This window comes from Chrysochloris asiatica, unplaced genomic scaffold (assembly GCF_000296735.1).
Source record: "Chrysochloris asiatica unplaced genomic scaffold, ChrAsi1.0 scaffold00307, whole genome shotgun sequence".
In the NCBI taxonomy this organism is placed as follows: Eukaryota; Metazoa; Chordata; class Mammalia; order Afrosoricida; family Chrysochloridae; genus Chrysochloris; species Chrysochloris asiatica.
Genome location: NW_006408825.1, coordinates 1,070,661 through 1,088,826, shown reverse-complemented (window position 1 = coordinate 1,088,826; position 18,166 = coordinate 1,070,661). Strand labels below are relative to the sequence as shown.

General features: G+C 50.2%; 1 protein-coding gene across 1 annotated transcript in view; it reads right to left on the bottom strand.

Moving 5' to 3' along the window:
• Positions 1-11,038, bottom strand: part of KIAA0947 (KIAA0947 ortholog) — a 51,303-nt gene extending 40,265 nt beyond the window's left edge. The window contains exons 1-3 of the mRNA XM_006874966.1: positions 10,822-11,038; positions 1,513-1,571; positions 1,188-1,222 (exon numbers count right to left, since the gene is read on the bottom strand). Of these exons, the coding sequence (XP_006875028.1) occupies positions 1,188-1,222; positions 1,513-1,571; positions 10,822-10,905 (178 nt within the window). The 5' untranslated portion in view covers positions 10,906-11,038. The remainder of the gene's footprint in view (positions 1-1,187; positions 1,223-1,512; positions 1,572-10,821) is intronic.
• Between the last annotated feature and the right edge of the window lie 7,128 nt (positions 11,039-18,166).

The following is an 18,166-nucleotide window of genomic DNA, read 5'->3' as shown; positions in this document are numbered from 1 at the left end:
AGCGGTAGTGAGGTTGGCCCAGGATCGGACATTGTTTCGTTCTGCTGTGCATGGGATCGCTATGAGTCGGTTCCGACTCGATGGCACCTGACAACAACAACAAGGTGGAGGGTCAGAGAAAGAAAGGAAGACCCCCAACAAGATGGCAAAGTGGCAGCATTGATTGACTCATGCGTGGCAACAGTAGTGAGGTTGGCCTAGGATCGGGCAGTGTTTTCATTCTGCTGTGCATAAGGTTGTTATGAGTCGGTACCGACTCGATGGCACCTAACAACAACAACAAATGTATTTTGAAGTATAAAAAGGTAATTACTAAAATGAACCCTATACGTTGTGCTTTGGTTTGATCATCAGTCTCATCACACACATATCCGTTGTGATGGAACGAACCAGCAAAGATCATCACAGACAAGTTCAGGAATGCCAGAAATGGCCCTGGCAGAGGCCTTGGGTCTCTGACACAGTGAATCAATCACAGAATCCACCCCAAAAGTGACGTTGAAGCAGAACTGCAGTGAATCCCTACAATGTAGGGGGTGTGTTATTTAATGGGAGGAATCCAATTCAGGGGCAGGATTACTAGGACCAGATAGGGAAGGACCGATTAGATATTGTTTCCCTGCCAGAAAAAACTTAGCCACAGGTTCTACTACATGACAGGTGCCCACAAGATGGTCCTGAGTCAGTGATGACCCTAAGTCTGAGGAGCACCTTGTGATTGACCAGTAGAGTCCATGCATATAAACATACCTGCTTCTAGGTGATGTTGAGTATATACATAATCGCTCTACATACCACAAAATAAAGGACTAGAAGTCCATTGCCTGACATTCTAAATCCCGTTACCACTCGGCCCTTCTTGCAGGAACCCAACGAAAACCCAAGGACACAGCATCGGCCTCAGCTCCACATCACCCCGCACCCACACCACCCGCATCATTACAGGTGACAAGAGCCGGCCTGACAAGAAGCTGGAGACATCCGGAAAAGCCGCCTCAACAGCAGAAGCAGGTTAACACTACAGGTCTCCACCTTTTAGGACAGCTCATATTGACTGAAAAGAGCGAGCTGCTGTTCTCTGTGCTTGGGACAGGTACTCTCTGCTTACAGAAACCCCACCCTCCAAGTGCTGGGGGGCAAATACACCGCACATCCAAGAACCAAAAGAAACCAGCATGAAAGGATATCATCGCATTTCTTCTGATACTCTGTTAACAAGTTACTGCAACAAAGAAAAGGATACGGTTATTTTGGTAATCTATAAAATATACTATGTTTCTAATAATCATGTTTCAAAAAAGGCGAGACACCCTACCCTCTCTTACATTTTCTGCAACAAATATAACAAATACACTCTGACCACAAGGAGTTTTGTTCTAATGGGCAGCATGGGAGGCGCCCAGAGGAGAAAACTGGAGTCTCACTTCAGCCCTAGGGTCCCCAAACCCCCACCTGCTTCAGCTAATTTGTTAGGTCTACAAAGGGCTACGAAACACATGCGAGGATACTCACTCTGTATTAATGATCTTCTGCTTCAAGGTAATTAATGCATCAACATATTCATTTAAGTTCTGCAAGAAAAAAGAAAATGATAGTACAGTTGCAGTCAACTAGTGGGTTGCTGTAACATTGTTTTGTTGTTGTTAAGTGCCACTGAGTTAGTTCTGACCCATAGTGACCCTGTACAGAGTTTCCAAGGAGCAGCTGGTGAGCTTGAACTGCCCACCTGGAGGCTCAAACTGACTTTGCAGTCCAGTGCATTAACCCGCAGCGCCACATGCAGACTCTGTATCTTTGCTTGTATGTCACTGTTATGTATAATACAATCCCATACACTGCTTCATGTATGTATTACATGCCCATGCCTGAGCCAACCTGACAATTGTTGCAGCCACTGTACCAGTCTGTCTCATTGAGGACTTCCTCCACAGTACAAAGAATGCTGCCCTTCTCCAGGAGCTGGTCCCTCCGGATCCCATGTCCAAAGTCTGTGTCATGAAGTACCACCATCCTGACCTCTACGTAGTATACAGGCTGCACTATGTATACGGGAGCAGAAAGCCTCATCTTTCTCCCAGAGCAGCTGGTAGTTTTGAACTGCTGACCTTGCGGTTTGCAGCCCGATTAGTAACCACTACACTACCAGAGCTCCTTCCTGTTAGTCATAAGGACCCTATATTAAAACGTTATTATAGGGTTTCCAAGAACGGCTGGTGAGTTTGAACTGCCAACCTTGCAGCTGGTAGCCACCTTGACCTTGCGGGGCAGTGCTAATCCTCCAGCACCTGCATCACACCAGGTCACTGTATTTTGCATAACGAAACTCTAGAAAGAAAGAAAGCCTTCTCATAGGAGGCTGCCTTAGAGGAAGCAGTCCTGCAGGCCTGGAGCTGAGAGGTCAACAGACAGCAGACCAAATAATGTAGGTGGGAAATGGTTATGCTAAGTAAACAAGCTGGATGATGACTTGACCTTATTATAAAGAAACAGGTGAAGCAGGGAGGGATTCTCAGCTTCAGCTCTCCCAGTCTTCTTGTTGCTTTTATTAAGTACCAGTACCGTGGAGGCGGTTCCGAATTGTAGTGACCCTGCACTGGGTTTCCCAGGCTATAAATCTTCACGGGAGCAGAACACCTCATCTTTCTCCCTTAGAACTGCTGACCTTGAGGTTGGCAGCCTGACTCCATGCTACCAGAGCACCTTTCTCCCAGTCCTGGAGGCAGGATAATGTGCCTGCAGTGGGGGAGGGGTTGGAGGACTGTCCCATTCATTGTGGATGGTAAGAGGATCTCTGGCCCCCAGCCACTAGGAAGACCCCCAGCAAGATTGACTGGCACAGTGGCAGCACTGATGGCAGAAAGGCCGCTGCCAGTTAATGCGCTGGACTGCAAGGTCGGAGGTTCAAGCCCACCAGCTGCTCCTCGTAAACCCTAAGCTGGGTCACCAGAAATTGGAAATGACTGGTTGGCACTTAACAACAATCGTCACCTGACTGCCAGAGTGGGCACTGACCCCAAACTGACAGGGGAACCCAGAGGACCTGTCTGGGCAAATCAGGAGGTTTATGCTGAACACCTCCTCTCCTGCTGGGGGACCTGGAGTTCCAATCCATCTGAGGGACAGGTGTCCAGTGGCTGTTGTTAGTAGGTGCCATCTGCACAAACAGAACACACCACCACCAGATCCTGTGCCAGCCTCACAACCGCTGCTATGCTTGAGACCATCTCTGGGGTCTCCCTTTGTTCCCTGTCCCTCCACTTTACCAGGCATGATGAGTCCTTCTCCAGGGACTGGTCCCTCCTAACAGCATGTCTGCAGTATGACACACAGTCTAGACATCCTGGTTTTCAGGCAACAGTCTGGCTGTACTTTTTCCAACACAAACTGGTTTGCTCTTCTGGCAGTCCAGGATACCCTTAATCTTCCCCTCCAACACTAACTCAAATGCGTCAATTCTACGGTCTTCCTGATTCACTGTCCAACTTTCACATACACATGAGATTACTGAAAATACTATGACTTGGGTCAGGTGAACCTTAGTCCTCAAACTGACATTCCTGCTCTTGGACACTTTAAAGAGGTCTCGTGCACCAGATCTGCCTAATGCAATATGTCATTTGATTTCTAGACTGCTGCTTCCGTGAGTGTTGATGGTTCATCCAAGCAAAACAAAGGTTGACAATTTCAATCTTTTTTCCATTTATCATAATGTTGTTTCTTGGTCTGGTGGTAAGGATTTTTGTTTTCTTTACACTGAGTTACAACCTATACCCATACTGAAGGTTGTGGTCTTTGATCTTCATTAGTAAGTATTTTAAGCCTTCTACACATTCAGCAAAGGAGCTCTGGTAGCGTAGTGGTTACGAATCAGGCTGTGAACCGCAAGGTCAGCAGTTCAAAACTACCAGCTGTTCCATGGGAGAAAGATGAGGCTTTCTGCTCCGGTAAAGATTTACAGCCTTGGAAACTCTGTACAGGGTCGCTATGAGTTGGAACTGACCCCATGGCACATAACAACAACAACAACACATTCAGCAAGCAAAGTTGTATCATCTGCATATAGCAGACTGTTATGAGTCTTCCTCCAATCCTGAAGCTATTCTTCTTCACATAATCTAGCTACTCGGATTATCTGCTCAGCATACAAACTGAGTAAGTATAGCAGAAGGGATACAGCCCTGGCACACACCTTTGCTGACTTTAAATCATTCTGTGTCCCCTTGTTCCATTTGAATGACTGTCTCTTGGTCTATGTACAGATTCCTCACGAGCACAATTAAGTAATCCAGGATACTCATTTTCCGTAGTGTTGCCCATAGCGTGTCATGATTCACAGCCCAACAACGCCTTTGCATCATCAATAAAGCACAAGTAAACATCTTTCTGATATTCTGCTTTCAGCCAAGATCCATCTGACATCAGTAATGATATCCCTCATTCCACATCCTCGTCTGAATCCTCTTGAACCTCTGAAAATTCCTTATCAATGCACTGTTGCTGCCGTTTTAAAATTATCTTGAGCAATATTTTACTTGTATGGGATATTAATGATATTATTCAATGCTTTTCACATTTGGTTGGGTGATCTCTTTTTGGAATGTACATAAATAGATTTCTTTTCTTCAGATAGCTGTCTTCCAAATTTCCTGGCATAGGTGACTAGGCACCTCCAGCGCTGCATCAGTTTGTTGAAAGATTTCAATTTGTACTCCCAGCAATTCCTGGAGCCTTGTTCTTTGCCAATGCCTTAAGTGCACAGTGAACTTTTTCCTTTTCAATGGCTGAACATCAACAATTTCTTTTTCGTGTAGCAACTCTTCCTTCCACACTTTGATGCTTTCTGCAACATTCAATATTTTGCACAGAGAATCCATCAGTACTGCAATAGAGGCTTGGATTTTTATTTTCAGTTCCTTCAGCCTGAGAAACGCTGACATGTCCTTCCCCTTTGGTTTTCTAACTTCAGAGATCTGCCTGTTTTATTATAACATTTGACTTTGTCTTCTCCAGCTAATCTCTGACAATTTCTATTCCGCTCTTCTCAATTGTTACACTTGTTTCAGGATCTCTACTCTGGGGAACAAGTTTTAGCATCTCTTTTAACATCCATTTTGGTCTTTTCGTTCTTTGGCTTCTTAATGACCTTGAGTTTTCTTCCTGCATGATTTTCCTGAAGTCACCCCACACCTTTTTTGTTCTTCGATCTTTAGCATCTTAACGCATCAAATCTATTCTTGAGATGATCTGGAAATTCAGGTGGGATATGTTCAAGGTCATATTTTGGCTTTCACAGACTTGTTTTAATTTTCTTCAGCTTCAGCCTGAAACTGCATATGAGCAATTGATGGTCTGTTCCACTCTGCCCCTGGTCCTGTTTGAGCTGATGAAATGGAGCTTTTCCATTGTCTCTTTCCAGATGCAGTCAATTTGATTTCTGTACATTCCATCTGGTACAATCCTTGTGTATACTCGTGTTTTGTGTTCAAAAAAAGTATGCCAATGAAGAAGTAATTAGTCTTACAAAATTCTATCATAGGATCTCCATCATCCTTTCTATCACCAAGGTCAGATTGTCCAGCCACTCAATCACTGATCCCTCCTCTTTGCTTCTATGCTTTGCATTCCAATCACCAGGTATTATCAAGTGCTAAGTCCCAAAATAGCCCCTTGGCCCCAAGTCTCTTGTGAGCTTCCCTGGTGGGCAGCATGTCACACGGGCTGTGGCATTACCACGTCCTACAAGCCCACTGGGAGAGCGCCCTGGAAACTCTGGCCTCGCATCTTGTCACTTCACTGACTTTGTTCTGTAAACGTTCACCATCATTAAGGCTGGGACCCTCCTAGCAGATCCTAGCTGACCATTGAACCAGGGGTGGTCTAGGGTCTCCAAAGCCTGAGAACCAACGGCTGCCTACTACACTCACCAAGTGAGCCTGAAGGAAGACCCAGCTGGAGGACCATGTTAGGAGGTCTCAGTGCTAAAGAGACCACTACAAACACTTGGGAGAGAACCAATACAGGGTTGGATTTAATGCTACGCTTGTTCACATGAACACAATTGGGGGGCTGTTCTGTAAGACCCTTAGAAGCCATGACAAGGTAATAGTGAAGATCTTTGTCGAAAACATGCAGGTACCTAACAGTAAGGCTCTGAGCGATCACAGTGTCTCTTACTGTGTCAGACACTGTTGTTGTCAAGTGTTGTCGAGTCAGTGCCAACTCATAGCCACTCTGTAGGGCTTCCAAGAAGCAGCTGGTAGGTTTGAACCACAGACCTTAAAGGTAAAAGTCTAGTGCTTATCCTATAGCATCACAGCAACACTGTACATTTTACACAAAATGTCATATATACATACAGAAATAGTTATGTATGCATGCAAACTCTGTCTGTGTCCCGTAAGACACCTACAAGCAATGACACCAAAGTAGCAAGTGTAGGGAAACGTTAGCTACAAGGAACCAGCACTCCTTAGGTAATGACCAACCTGAGGCATGGGGCAGGACAAGCACAACATAGAAATGGACACTTAGGGTATGTGAGTCAGGGACTGTGATGGGAACTCCTGAACAGCACAGGGAAGCTCTGGAGAGAGCAATCACTGGCCAAATCAAGGGCCACCTGAGCAACAGAAGGCTAACACTAACGTGAGAACAAGTTACCACCCACTCAGCAAAACAAGCACTCTTGTGTGGCACGATAGGATAGGCACTGAACTACAAACCAAGCCAGCTATCCCTGAGTCAACTCAAGCCCAAGATGACCCCCCGCTGCAGAGCAGAACTGTGGCCCGCAGGGGTCTCAAAGCTGTGCCTTTGGGTGGGTGGACCCGACTTTCAGTTATTAAGTCAGTAAGCTTCGTTTGTACGAACGTAGGACGCGGAGATCATCACAGACAGGCGTCAGTGATGCCAAGGCTGCTGGGTGGGCACACAGAATGTCACCCCCTAAAACAAGTTCAATCTGTTACAATTCAGTCATTTACAACAAAACTCATGGACACAGTGAAGCGACGCAGTCCAAGTCACCACACGGACCATCAACACGCACGCTTCCTGATGCAATCCCCTCGGTTCTGGGCCCAAGAACATGGCGTCCATGGAGCGGACCAACAGGAAAGACAGTGCGAGGGGCGCAATGCAGGTACCTCGAGCCAGAAAAGGCAGAAGCCAGCAAAGCCTGTAAGCAGTTTGAATGGGCCTGTGGACTAGACGGCAGTACTGTCCCTCGTCCGGCGCCCTGATGTGAAGGTATAGCTATGTGGCCGTAATTTGGGGATCTGGGCAAAGAGCAAACCAGGTTCTAGTACTATTCTAGCAATGTCTGGACACTGATGAGTTTTTAAATAACTTACCTGTATTATTATTTTTATTATTATTATAAGACCTGCTGGTGGTGTTGCAGGATGAGCACTGGACTGCTAACTACAGTCGACAGTTCAAATCCACTCCTTGGGAGAACGATGAGTCCGCATCCACAAAGACCCTCTACAGGTTGCTATGAGTCAGAATCGACCCCGTGGCAATGGGCCTGGAGTACTATTGTTGTTGTTGTTGTTAAGTACCGTGGAGTCTGCTCCAACTCATAGTGACCCTGCACAGGGTTTATGGGAGCAGAAAGCCTCATCTTTCTCCCGTGGAGCAGCTGGTAGTTTCAAACTGCTGACCGTGAGATTAGCAGCCCAATTCATAACCACTACGCTAAATTCATGCTTTTCTCCCTAGTTAAACTGTCAACATTGAGTCCTGGTGTGGCGCTAGACTGTAATGTCGAGTTGAACCTCAAGGTTGGCGGTTCAAGCTCACCAGCTGCTCTTCCAAAACCCTACATAGGGTCGCTATGGGTCAGAACCAACAGGACAACACTTAACGACAAACTGCCAAATAGATGCATCCAGGGCCACAACCTTCTTGCTGTCCAGTAAGGTTCAATGAGAGGTCACATGTGTATGTTCTCCAAGATCAATTCTGCCCCTGGACATCCAGGGTCGTCCTGACTGTATCCGTCCGGAGCACAACCACACAGACTTCTAAGCTTGCATCTGGGGGCTCAAGAGAATCTGGATATTCGGCTCAACAAGGAAGCTTGGGGACCAGAATGACGTGGACCTGCCTTACACCTACGAGTCCCTAGTATCGCCAGAGCAAGACCCCAAAGCTGTTTATACAACTGCCTACAGAGTGCTGAAGGACTTTAGCACCCTGACAATCTTGTTCTTGCAGCACGTTTATAAGCCAACAGCAGGCTCCATCCTTGCAGCAGCTGGGGCTTGGCACTGAGTGGTGACAGACTTGAGGTTGCTAATGTCTGCCTCCCTCCTCCTCCCAGTCCTGCATGTCTTTGGTTGAAGCGCCCTAGTACCAAAGGCTCACGAATCACCGCATCTGGGTTTGCTTATCCTCTCCAGTGAAGCAGGGAGGTTCTCAATGCCTGTGCGGCAGTAGGACAGGCATGGTCGATGCAAAAGAACACATCCCCCCATTCTCATATCCACACCTCATCCTCAAACCCCAATCCTAAGAAGAACTTCCAACCCATCTAACCTGGTTTCGTCTCTGTCCCCATAGAAGTACAACTGGGCTTCATAAAGCTCATGGGGAAATGGGACTGGAAGCTAAGGGAGTCTTCCCTGAACATGCTGAAGCCACTCATGTTATTGTCGTTAAGTGCCATCAAGTTGGTTCCGACCCACAGCGACCCTGCATAGGGTTTCCGAGAAGCAGCAGCTGGTGAGCTTGAACCACCGACCCTGAAGTTCAAAAGGCTTTGCAGTCTGGCACATTAACCCAGAACTCTACACCAGGACTCCAAAGCCCCTCATGTTGTTGTTGTTACATGCCGTGGAGTCGGTTCCGACTCATAGCTACCCTGAATAGGGCTTCCGAGGCTGTAAATCTTTATGGGAGCAGAAAGCCTCATCTTTCTCCCGCGGAGCAGCTGGTAGTTTCAAACTGCTGACCTTGCGGTTCGCAGCCTGATTCGTACCCACTACGCTAGCTGAGCTCCTTAAAGCCCCTCATACTTGGGTAGAAATAACATTCAAACTAGACGGACAGTGGCCAGCCCTGATGCCATCCCCGGAATCCCTGCCACCTGGGTACGTTCAGCCCCACTCCCACCCCCTGTGGTAGCCTCCTCTCTCCCATCTCTACCCTAGTTCTCCGGGCCCTGGGTGTCCACTCTACAGGACCGTTTCTTCTCTCCACTCCTCACACCTGAGAACCAGCATGCATCCGGAGCCTCGGTTTCCTGCCTGCTCACTCCCACTGCCCGCCAGCCTGCACCCTCTCTTCTGCTCAGACACTGCTCCTGCGCGGTGACATGAGCGCAGCAATCAGACAGGACGAGCGGCCGCCACCACTCAGGCTCTCGGTGTTGTCCCACACACAGACTGTTGGCAGTAAAGAGAGGGCCACACGCTGCAGCGCCGGCACTCCAGGGGCATGCGCAGGAGCCTCCCGATCCAGGCGCCGGCTCTGCAGGTCTACTCCGTCCTGCAGAGTGAGTGCAGGCAGTGGACGCACGCGGCCACTTTGGTTTGATCCGGAGGCCTCCCAGGATTACTCCCACTGCTGGTGTCAGAACAGGCTGACTGTCCCTCCAGGACCTCGGCCTTCACTGGGAGCAGAAGCCCAAACCCTCAGGACGAGCTTTCTGAGGTTCCCTCCAGGCCTCCTTCCACATTCAGTCCACTCCAACTACAAGGTCGCCTCGCTCTTCCCAGCCAGCACCCGACTGACACACTGACAGAGCTCATCCCGGGCCCCTCCATCTGGGCTCCAATGTCGCCTCTTGTGAGGACACGCCAGGACTCCTAGTGAAAGCCCAGCAGTCACTGGGCCCTCCGTGGACACGCGCTGTTCCCCCCACTCGGCTGAAGTCGGCTCCAACCTTGTTGTAATTTCCACCGCAAACTGGGGCCCTGGTGGCTCAGTGACTTAAGACACTGTGGAACAAACACTCATTTGAGGTGCAGCCCTGTACGATAAGCACTGGACTGCTAACAACAAGGTCGGTGGTTCAAAGCCACCAGTCACTCCTTGGAAACCATATACAGGATGGCTAGAATCCACACCGACTGGAAACAAGTGATTACTGTGTGAACCGTGAGGACATTAAGGAGCCCTGGTGACACTGTGGGTCAGGCGTCAGGTTGCTAACTGCAAGGTGCGTGGTTCAAACCCACCAGGCACTCCATGGGAGAATATGCGTGTCTGTTCCCTTAAAGATTTACAAAGCCTGTAGGGCAATTCATGAGACGGGACCAACTAAGTGGCGGGCGGCTAGTTTGGTGTGGTTCAAGCCCAACAAAAGACAGGCAGAAATGTCTGCATGCTGCACATGAGCACGGGATTCGCTTATTTCAACCGGCCCTGGGCGCCACCTCCAACATTTCCAGGTGGGGAGCAGCTCGCAGAGACCCGTCTCCGGCGCTCTGTCCTCCCCCACACTCCAGAACTGACCTCCAGCCTCCAAGGCCTGTGTCCAGATCGCTGCCCGCACACCTCCCACCCCCTCGTGGGCACCCACCTGGCCACCCCAGCCCCCTCTCCCTAGCAAGGACTGCTTTCTAGACTCAGCTGACTTTTGCAAACCCCACGAGGAGCAGCCCTCCGGGGCCTTGTTCGGCACGCAGACCCTGGCCCCCCGGGTGGCGCTTTCCTTGGGGCTCCTTTGAGTGCACGCAGTCAGGCCACTGAAGCCATTGCTACTGGGGCCACTGTCCACCTCCGGCCTCACCGTGCACCGAGGTCAAAGCGGGGCGCCCCGCCGCCCCCCATGCATGGAGTCTGGCCCGACCCGCAGCCCCGCCGGCGCCACACCTGCTGCAGGGATGCGCAGCCCTGACAGCGCGACAGCTCCGCCGCGGGCATGGGCGCCGCCGAGCGGGTCTCGCCCGGCATCATGGTGCCGCCGCCGGGGGCCGGGCCCGCACGCCTCAGGGAGCCGCGGCCTGCGTCCCGTCCCGCCTCTGCTGCCGCCGCCGCGCCCGCCGCCTGCCAGGCCGCTTCCCGCCGAATCCGGCCGGGTCCATCCGTGCACAGAGGGCTCCGCCAAGCTGCCCAAGGGCTCCAGGAGCCACTGCCGCCGAGGGCACAGCCCAAGAACGCTCCTCGGCGCGACGCGGGCTAGCCTGGACCCCGCCCCGCCCAGGCTGGCCCCGCCCCTCCTCCCGGTCTGGGGCTGCCCGAGGCGCTGCCTGGAAATAGTGACAGACTGAACTATGCCATTTTGGCAGAGAAGGCGCTCACAGGGGAAAAGCTCAAACCAGAAGACGAGTGTGAGGTAGTCTCCCGTCTCAGAAAGGGTTTATTGCCTTCTTGCTCTGAGATAGGCGTGCTCTAGACACCACTGGCCGTGCCCTGAGGGGCGGTGACTTGCCTATGACGTCATCAGGCGCCCACTAGAGGGAAGGACCGTTGTCCGGACCGGAAAGTGCGCGATTTACAACTAACTGGAATCGCGCGGCCGGGCGCTGGAAGGAGAAGGCAGGCGGCGTGTCCAGCTGTCCGCAGAGGTCCGGCGGTGAGCGCGCCTCGTTTCCGGACCCGACGGTCGCGTCACCCCCTGAAGCCTCAAGGGCGGTTCCCGCCGCCGAGAGCTGGTGTCCAGCCGGGACCGGTTCCAACTTGCTCCGCGGACTCCGACCCCTGGTGGCCTCGCGGGTGTCCGAGAACCGTGCTCCCTCCTTAGGTTTTGGGTTTATAGTGGCTGGCCTTTCGGACGTGCCTTTGAGACCTCGATCGCCAGGCCTTTCTTCCTAGGCGTGTCTGGGTTGGACCGGTACCGAGACCTAGTTTAGTGCCTCCGCAGGGGAAAAGATGAGCGTGATGTGCCTAGGAATTGCCTAGGCTGGCAGTGGGTTTGAGGAGGGAAAAACGTAAAGCCTGGCCCGGCCTGTAATGACCGAGTCCGACCAAGCCCCGAGCCTCTTCCACCTTCTCCGCCGCAGTCAGTCTGCTCATCCCAGCTGGGGCTGTTCGAGATCCTACGAAGACGTTTCCTGTGGCTACTGCCCCAGGCGGGGAATTCATTTTAAACACAAATAGAAAAATGATGCATAAATTGATTTAGTCTATTGCAATATAGTGGCCAGGCACACAGATGAGATCACAAGGCGTTCACTCAGGCTGTTAGGGGCCAGCCTCGCGGTTGGCAGCCAGGTGCTTACACTGCGGCACAACACCGGGACTGAAGAATCAGGACTGACTGTCCAGAGACCTTAGAGTCCCAGGCATTAGAATCCAGGCCTTTACCACTGGTCTCCGGAGGAGACCTCGGTTCCTAGCACTGGGTTCTGAGGTTAGCAGCAGTGGACATGAAGTAGGCTGTACTCTTAGTGGTCCTGTGCGCCTTGTCTTGTGCGATCCCTACACTCCCTGCAGTATTTGATCCCCTCGTTGCAGCCACCATGTCAGTCCTTGTTGACGGAGTTTCCCCCACTTTTTTGCTGTCCTTCCACTTTCCCCAGCATGATGTCCTTGTCCAGAGACTGGTCCCTCCTAACATGTCCAAAGAATAAGAGATGACGTCTCAACATCCTAGCTTCTAAGGAGCATTCTGGCTGTACTTCCTGAGACCCATTTGTTCTCTCAGTCCATTATACTTGCAGTGTTCTTGAAAGTCTCAAACTTCGTTTCTGGCCCCTTTTCCTCTTGCGCAATGGTCAGAGTCTCTTGCCTCTTGCCTCTGTTTCTCTCAAGCAGTACACAATTCTTGAATGTTCACATGCAGTATTCTAACCTTGACGTTGCTCAAGAGCAGCCAGCTGACGTCTTGTGTGATGTGTCACCTGTTTCCCTCACGTCAGACATCAACATTGTTGCGCTTTTAGAGATTAAGGGGTTGCTTACACCATACCAAGAAAAACTTTGTTGCAATTCTTTTGTCATTTTCCAGTATGTGTCAAGCCCAACTACGGAGTCCTGGTGTGACTCTGTAAGAAAGCACTGAATTTCGAGTCGGCAGTTCAAACTCACCAGCCGCTCCTTGGAAACCTTACGCAGGGTCGCTATGAGTCAGAACTGACTGGATGGTACTTAACAACTTACGACATAACACATATGCTTCACTTCCTTCTGCTTTTACATTTAAAAAATTCTACTTTTAAGTCACATTACAAGTAACTTATGCATCGGTGACTTAAAACATTTATAGAAACAAGCCTAACCATGCCTTACATGTATTCTAGAAAGATCCATAGCACTGCCTTGCAGGTATGTGGTTTGAGAGCATTATAGAATTACATAATGTACCTAATACCTCTCATCACCCAGCTAGAAAGCCCACATTTCTTAGCTTCCCTACAAGCATTCTATGTGTCACATGGACATAGCGGCCTGACCAAGCTCTTCCTAAGTCTACAGTATTCTGCTTGCAACCCCACACACCCCTTCCAAGGAAGCAGTCTACACATTCCCTTTGGGTTTTCCTCTTGCTTGCAAGAGCCCTGGCTAGAGTGGACAGTTGGTTCTCAGCTACTAATGGACACGTTGAAAAGTTGGCAGTTCAAATTCACCCAGCAAAACCTGGGGAGAAATGCCTGATGGTACAGTTCTTCATGACTACAGCCAAGAAAACACTGGGACACCATCACTGGAATCACACGAGGCTACTTGCATCAGAGAGAACTCCATGGTAAAGGGTTGAATTTCACTTTTGCATACATAACGTGATGGCTGATGGTTCAAGCCCACCCTGTAGCATCCCAGAGATTAAGGTCAAGACAATTGTAGGAGTAGTTCTCTAACATGGGGTTGCTATAGGGAGGGCAGGCCAAGAGACCAGCTGTCTGTAGCTTTCCTGTAATGGACATCCAAGACGGATATGCACTCATCTGAGGAAGTCCCAGCTATCCTCAGAGACAAGTGGGCGGAAACCAGGCTTAGGTTTACAGACAAGGGGGAAATTGAGCAAGCGCACAACAGAACTTAAAACACCTTGGAAGACACCACATGGGTCCCCGTGCATTTCCAGTTGTGACTTCGGATCTCAAACAGCATCTGCCCTTTTTGTTAAGGTTTCTCAAATAAGTTTTTCCAGAGTACCTTAGTGGGGAAGGCACAGACTTACTCTCCCTTGTCCCCCTCTCTAGTGTCCACCCCACACATGTAGGGGGAGCACCAATACTGCCTTTCTGCCTTAGGGCATCTGCCCGTGTTTCCCTAGCATGCATGTAGAAATCCCACCGGTATGCGCAGGCTCTGACTCGGCAACCCTCTGCACAGCGTAAGAACACACGTCCGCTCTTTCCCCATTCTCACGGTTTTCCCGTTTGAGCTCTTTATTGCAGCCACTGTGTCAGCCATCTCATCGGGGGTCTTCTTTTTCACTGAGCCTTTACCAAGAATGATGTTCTTCAGAGACCGGTTCCGATCACATGTCCAAAGTACTTGAGACCAAGTCTCCCCATCTTGGCTTACGAGGAGCAGTCTGTACTGCCGCCAACACAAACGTGTTTGTTCTTCTGGCAGTCCAGGAGACTTTAAAGACTTCCCCAACACCATAACTCAAATGCACCAGTTCTTCTACAGTCTGCCTTATTCATTGTCAACTTCCATATGCATATGAGGTGATGGAGATTACCCCAGCTTGGCTGAGGCGGTGCTCTGAGAGACATCTCGGGTGCAGTCAACTGGCCTGTGACGTAAGGTGCCATCAGGTTGGCTTGAACTCAGCAACATGCAGCACTCAGTACTTAGCACTCAACCCTCTGTGCCACCAGGTGCCCATTTCTCCAGAAAATAAACTTTTTTTTTTCTTGTAGAAACCTGGCTGATCTTTTATGGAACGTTTGCAACTCCTACAATGTGTTCTCATTGTCTGATAACGTATTGATTCCCAATGTACAATGTAATACTAACAGATGCCCACAAGATGTCTGTCTTTCCCTGTGTGTTTTAGACGTGCGTGGCGTTCCCAGCCATGTTTAGCTCATTAGGGGAGGGAAGGCCCAGCTCTGGGACGTCCATAAGTGGAAGGCATTTAGAGGCGGACCACCATGCCATTGGCCCTTTGGTGGTCCTCTGAGGTGATGCTCAAGCACCTCTGCCCTCTACCTCCCATTGTCCTTAATGTCTTGATGATGCTGGTGTGGTTCTAATGTGAACACTGGGCAGCAACAGGCCTGTGCCTTCACTCCCCGTGGGTGCTCACCCACAGAATGGAGTGGAGGCAGTAGATGAACGCACAGCATCCCAAACCCTGATCCTACTCAGGAACCAGAAATGAACCCATTTTGTGAGTTCAAACGTAACAATTGTGAGGCTGGTGCAGGGCGGACCAGGGCTTTGTTTTGGTGTGCACCAGGTCACTAGGAGGGAAACTGATTGGGTAGCATGTAACAACAAGAGTCCTGGTGTGGCACTGCAGGTTCATGCACTGGACTGCAAGGTCCCTTTGAATGGCAGGGTCGGTGGTTCAAGCTCACCAGCCGCTCCTTGAAAACCCTATACAGGATCGCTATGGGTCAGAACCAGCTCGACAGCACTTAACAACAAACATCATTTGGAGTAGACTGCAACACTGACATCTCTAAGATGGAGCGAAACTAGATCATCACAGACATCTTACAGGGCATGGGGGTGGGGCTTGTAACATCTGGCAGGTGTAGCAGCTCCTCACACCAGCCCCTCCCCGTGGTCACGGAAATCTGGACATGGAAAGGGAGGTGCTTGGAGACCATGACAGGTGTGGAGGTGGTCCCAGTTTGGGCAGGGGACTCTGGGGAGCAGTTAGAGTTGGGGGCACTTCCAAAGGACAGCCAGGAGATGAGGAAGAAACCTGACAGGTGTCCTGCTGGGTGACCCTGGTCAGACAAAAGTAAAACATTACTCCCCACTTCCACCATCAGAACTGCACGGTGCCTAGTCTCAGCTGGGGGCTCAGCTTGGGACATCTCCAGCCTCAGTTCACCAACACTGGTTGGAAGAGGTCTATTTTGACCCCAGCCTCTGTTTTCTCTGCCTCCCCTCTAGAATGGGGAGTGTGGTAATCCGGTCCAGTTCCTTCCACACCCTGGTTGGAGCCTAAGCCAGTGCCTGGGCTGGATGGCATGAATGGATGAATTCGCTGCTCTCAGCAACAACAAAAGTAGCTATGCCTCTGTAGATGAGGAACGACGAGGTGGCCTGTCTCCAGCATCTTAAGGGCCTGAGCCGGGACTTAACCCAAGTTCCTGTGGCTACAGTAACATTGGCCCTACAGCACACCAGCCTGAGTCCGCACCTCCCAGCTCCCACCCCCACCTCCCAGACCAGCCTGAGCCCCACCCTAAAGCCAGCCTGCACCTCCCAGCCTGAGCCCCAACCTTACCATCTGAGTCTGAACCTTGAGGTACAGACAGTTTTTTGAATTCATTCGAAAACAAGCGGAGTGCTTTGCATACAGTAGGTCCACCCACACTACTTTGTGCAGCCAATAGAAACAAATGTCTGGCTTCCCAACTCCAGTGTCTCCCCCTCGGGCACTTTCATTTCAGAAAAGAACCCAGACTCTAGATCCGTTCCACCCCATACCATTCCTTCCTACCAGAGCCAGGTGTGCCTCCACTGCTCTCCCAGCGAGGTCTTCAGCTCATCAGCAGGCTTTTGTTGCTGTTTTGTGCCCTTGTGTTGGTTCTGATTCATATTAACCCTGTGCATGGTTTCCGAGAGTAGCTGGTGGGTGTGAACTGCCAACGCTGTGTTTCCCTACAGCGCCATACCAGGGCTCACCTTGTTATTGTTGTTAAGTGCCTTCGGATCGGTTCCAGCTCTCAAGAACACTGTGTAGGGTTTCCAAAGATTAGGCTGTACATCTTTGTAGAAGCATAAAGTCTCATCTTTCTCCTGTGGAGTCGCTGATAGGCTCCAACCGCCGACCTTGTGGTTCACAGTCTAGTGCTTATCCTACAGAGCGGCTGTACTCTCCCACCAGACTGCTGTTGACTGAGTTGGTTACAACCCATAGCAAAGGTGCCTAGGGGTTTCCAGGAGCTGTTGGTGGGCTTGAACTGGCATCCTTTTGGTTAGCAATCCATTGCTGATACTAAAACACCACATCAGTAGTCCCCTCCATACTTTGCTGTTGGTGGTTGTTGTGTGCCACCTAGTTGGTTCCAACTCCGCACAGTGACCCTGTATAGGGTTTCCAAGGCTATAACTCTTCATCTTTCTCCCATAGGGTGACTGGTAGATTCCAACTGTTGACCTTATGGTTAGCAGCCCAACTCATAACCCACTATACTACCAGAGCTCCTTCCACCATATTACAATCATTGTTGTTAAGTGGTGTTTCCAATTCATAGTGACCCTGTATGTCATTACCGATAAGAAGCTGGTGAGTTTGAATTGCTGGTCTTGTGGTTAAAACCAACCTTGTGGTCCAATGCTTATCCTACAGTGTCACACCAGGATTCCTTCACCATCATATTGTGGTGGTGGTGTGACGTGAAATTGGTCCCAACTCACAGAGAACCTGTATAGGGTTTCTGAGGCTGCAGATTGTTATGGGAGCAGAGAAATTTACATTTCTCCCATGGAGTAAATGTAAGTTAAAACTACTGACCTTGTGGTTGGCAGCCCAGCTCATCATTCACAACACTACCAGGGCTCCTAGAACATGCTCTGTTCTTGTTGTTAAGTGCCATCAAGTAAGTTCTGACTCATAGCGACGCTGTATAAGGTGTCTGAGGAGTGGCTGGTGACTTTGAATGACCAACCTTGCAGCTCAAACTGACATTGTGGTCCGTGCATTACCTTGCAGTGCCACATAGTTGTTGTTGTTAAGTGCTGTGAGTTGTTTCGGCCCATAGTGGCACTGTATAGGGTTTCCAAGGTGCAGCTAGTGAGCTGACCCGCCAACCTTGCAGTTCAAAAGGCTTTGCAGTCTGGCGCATTAACTCACAGCGCCACACCAGGACTCCACATTGTTGTTGTTAGGTGCCATCAAGTTGGTACCGACTCATAGTGACCTTATGCACAGCAGAACGAAACACTGCTCAATCCTGGGCCAACCTCACTACTGTTGCCATGCTTGAGCCCATTGATGCTGCCACTTGGCCAATCCATCTCAATGGGGGTCTTCCTCTTTTTTCTCCAACCCTCCACCATACAAAACATGATATCCTTCTCCATCGACTGTTCCCTCCTGACTATATGTCCAAAGTATGAGAGACGAAGTTTGGCC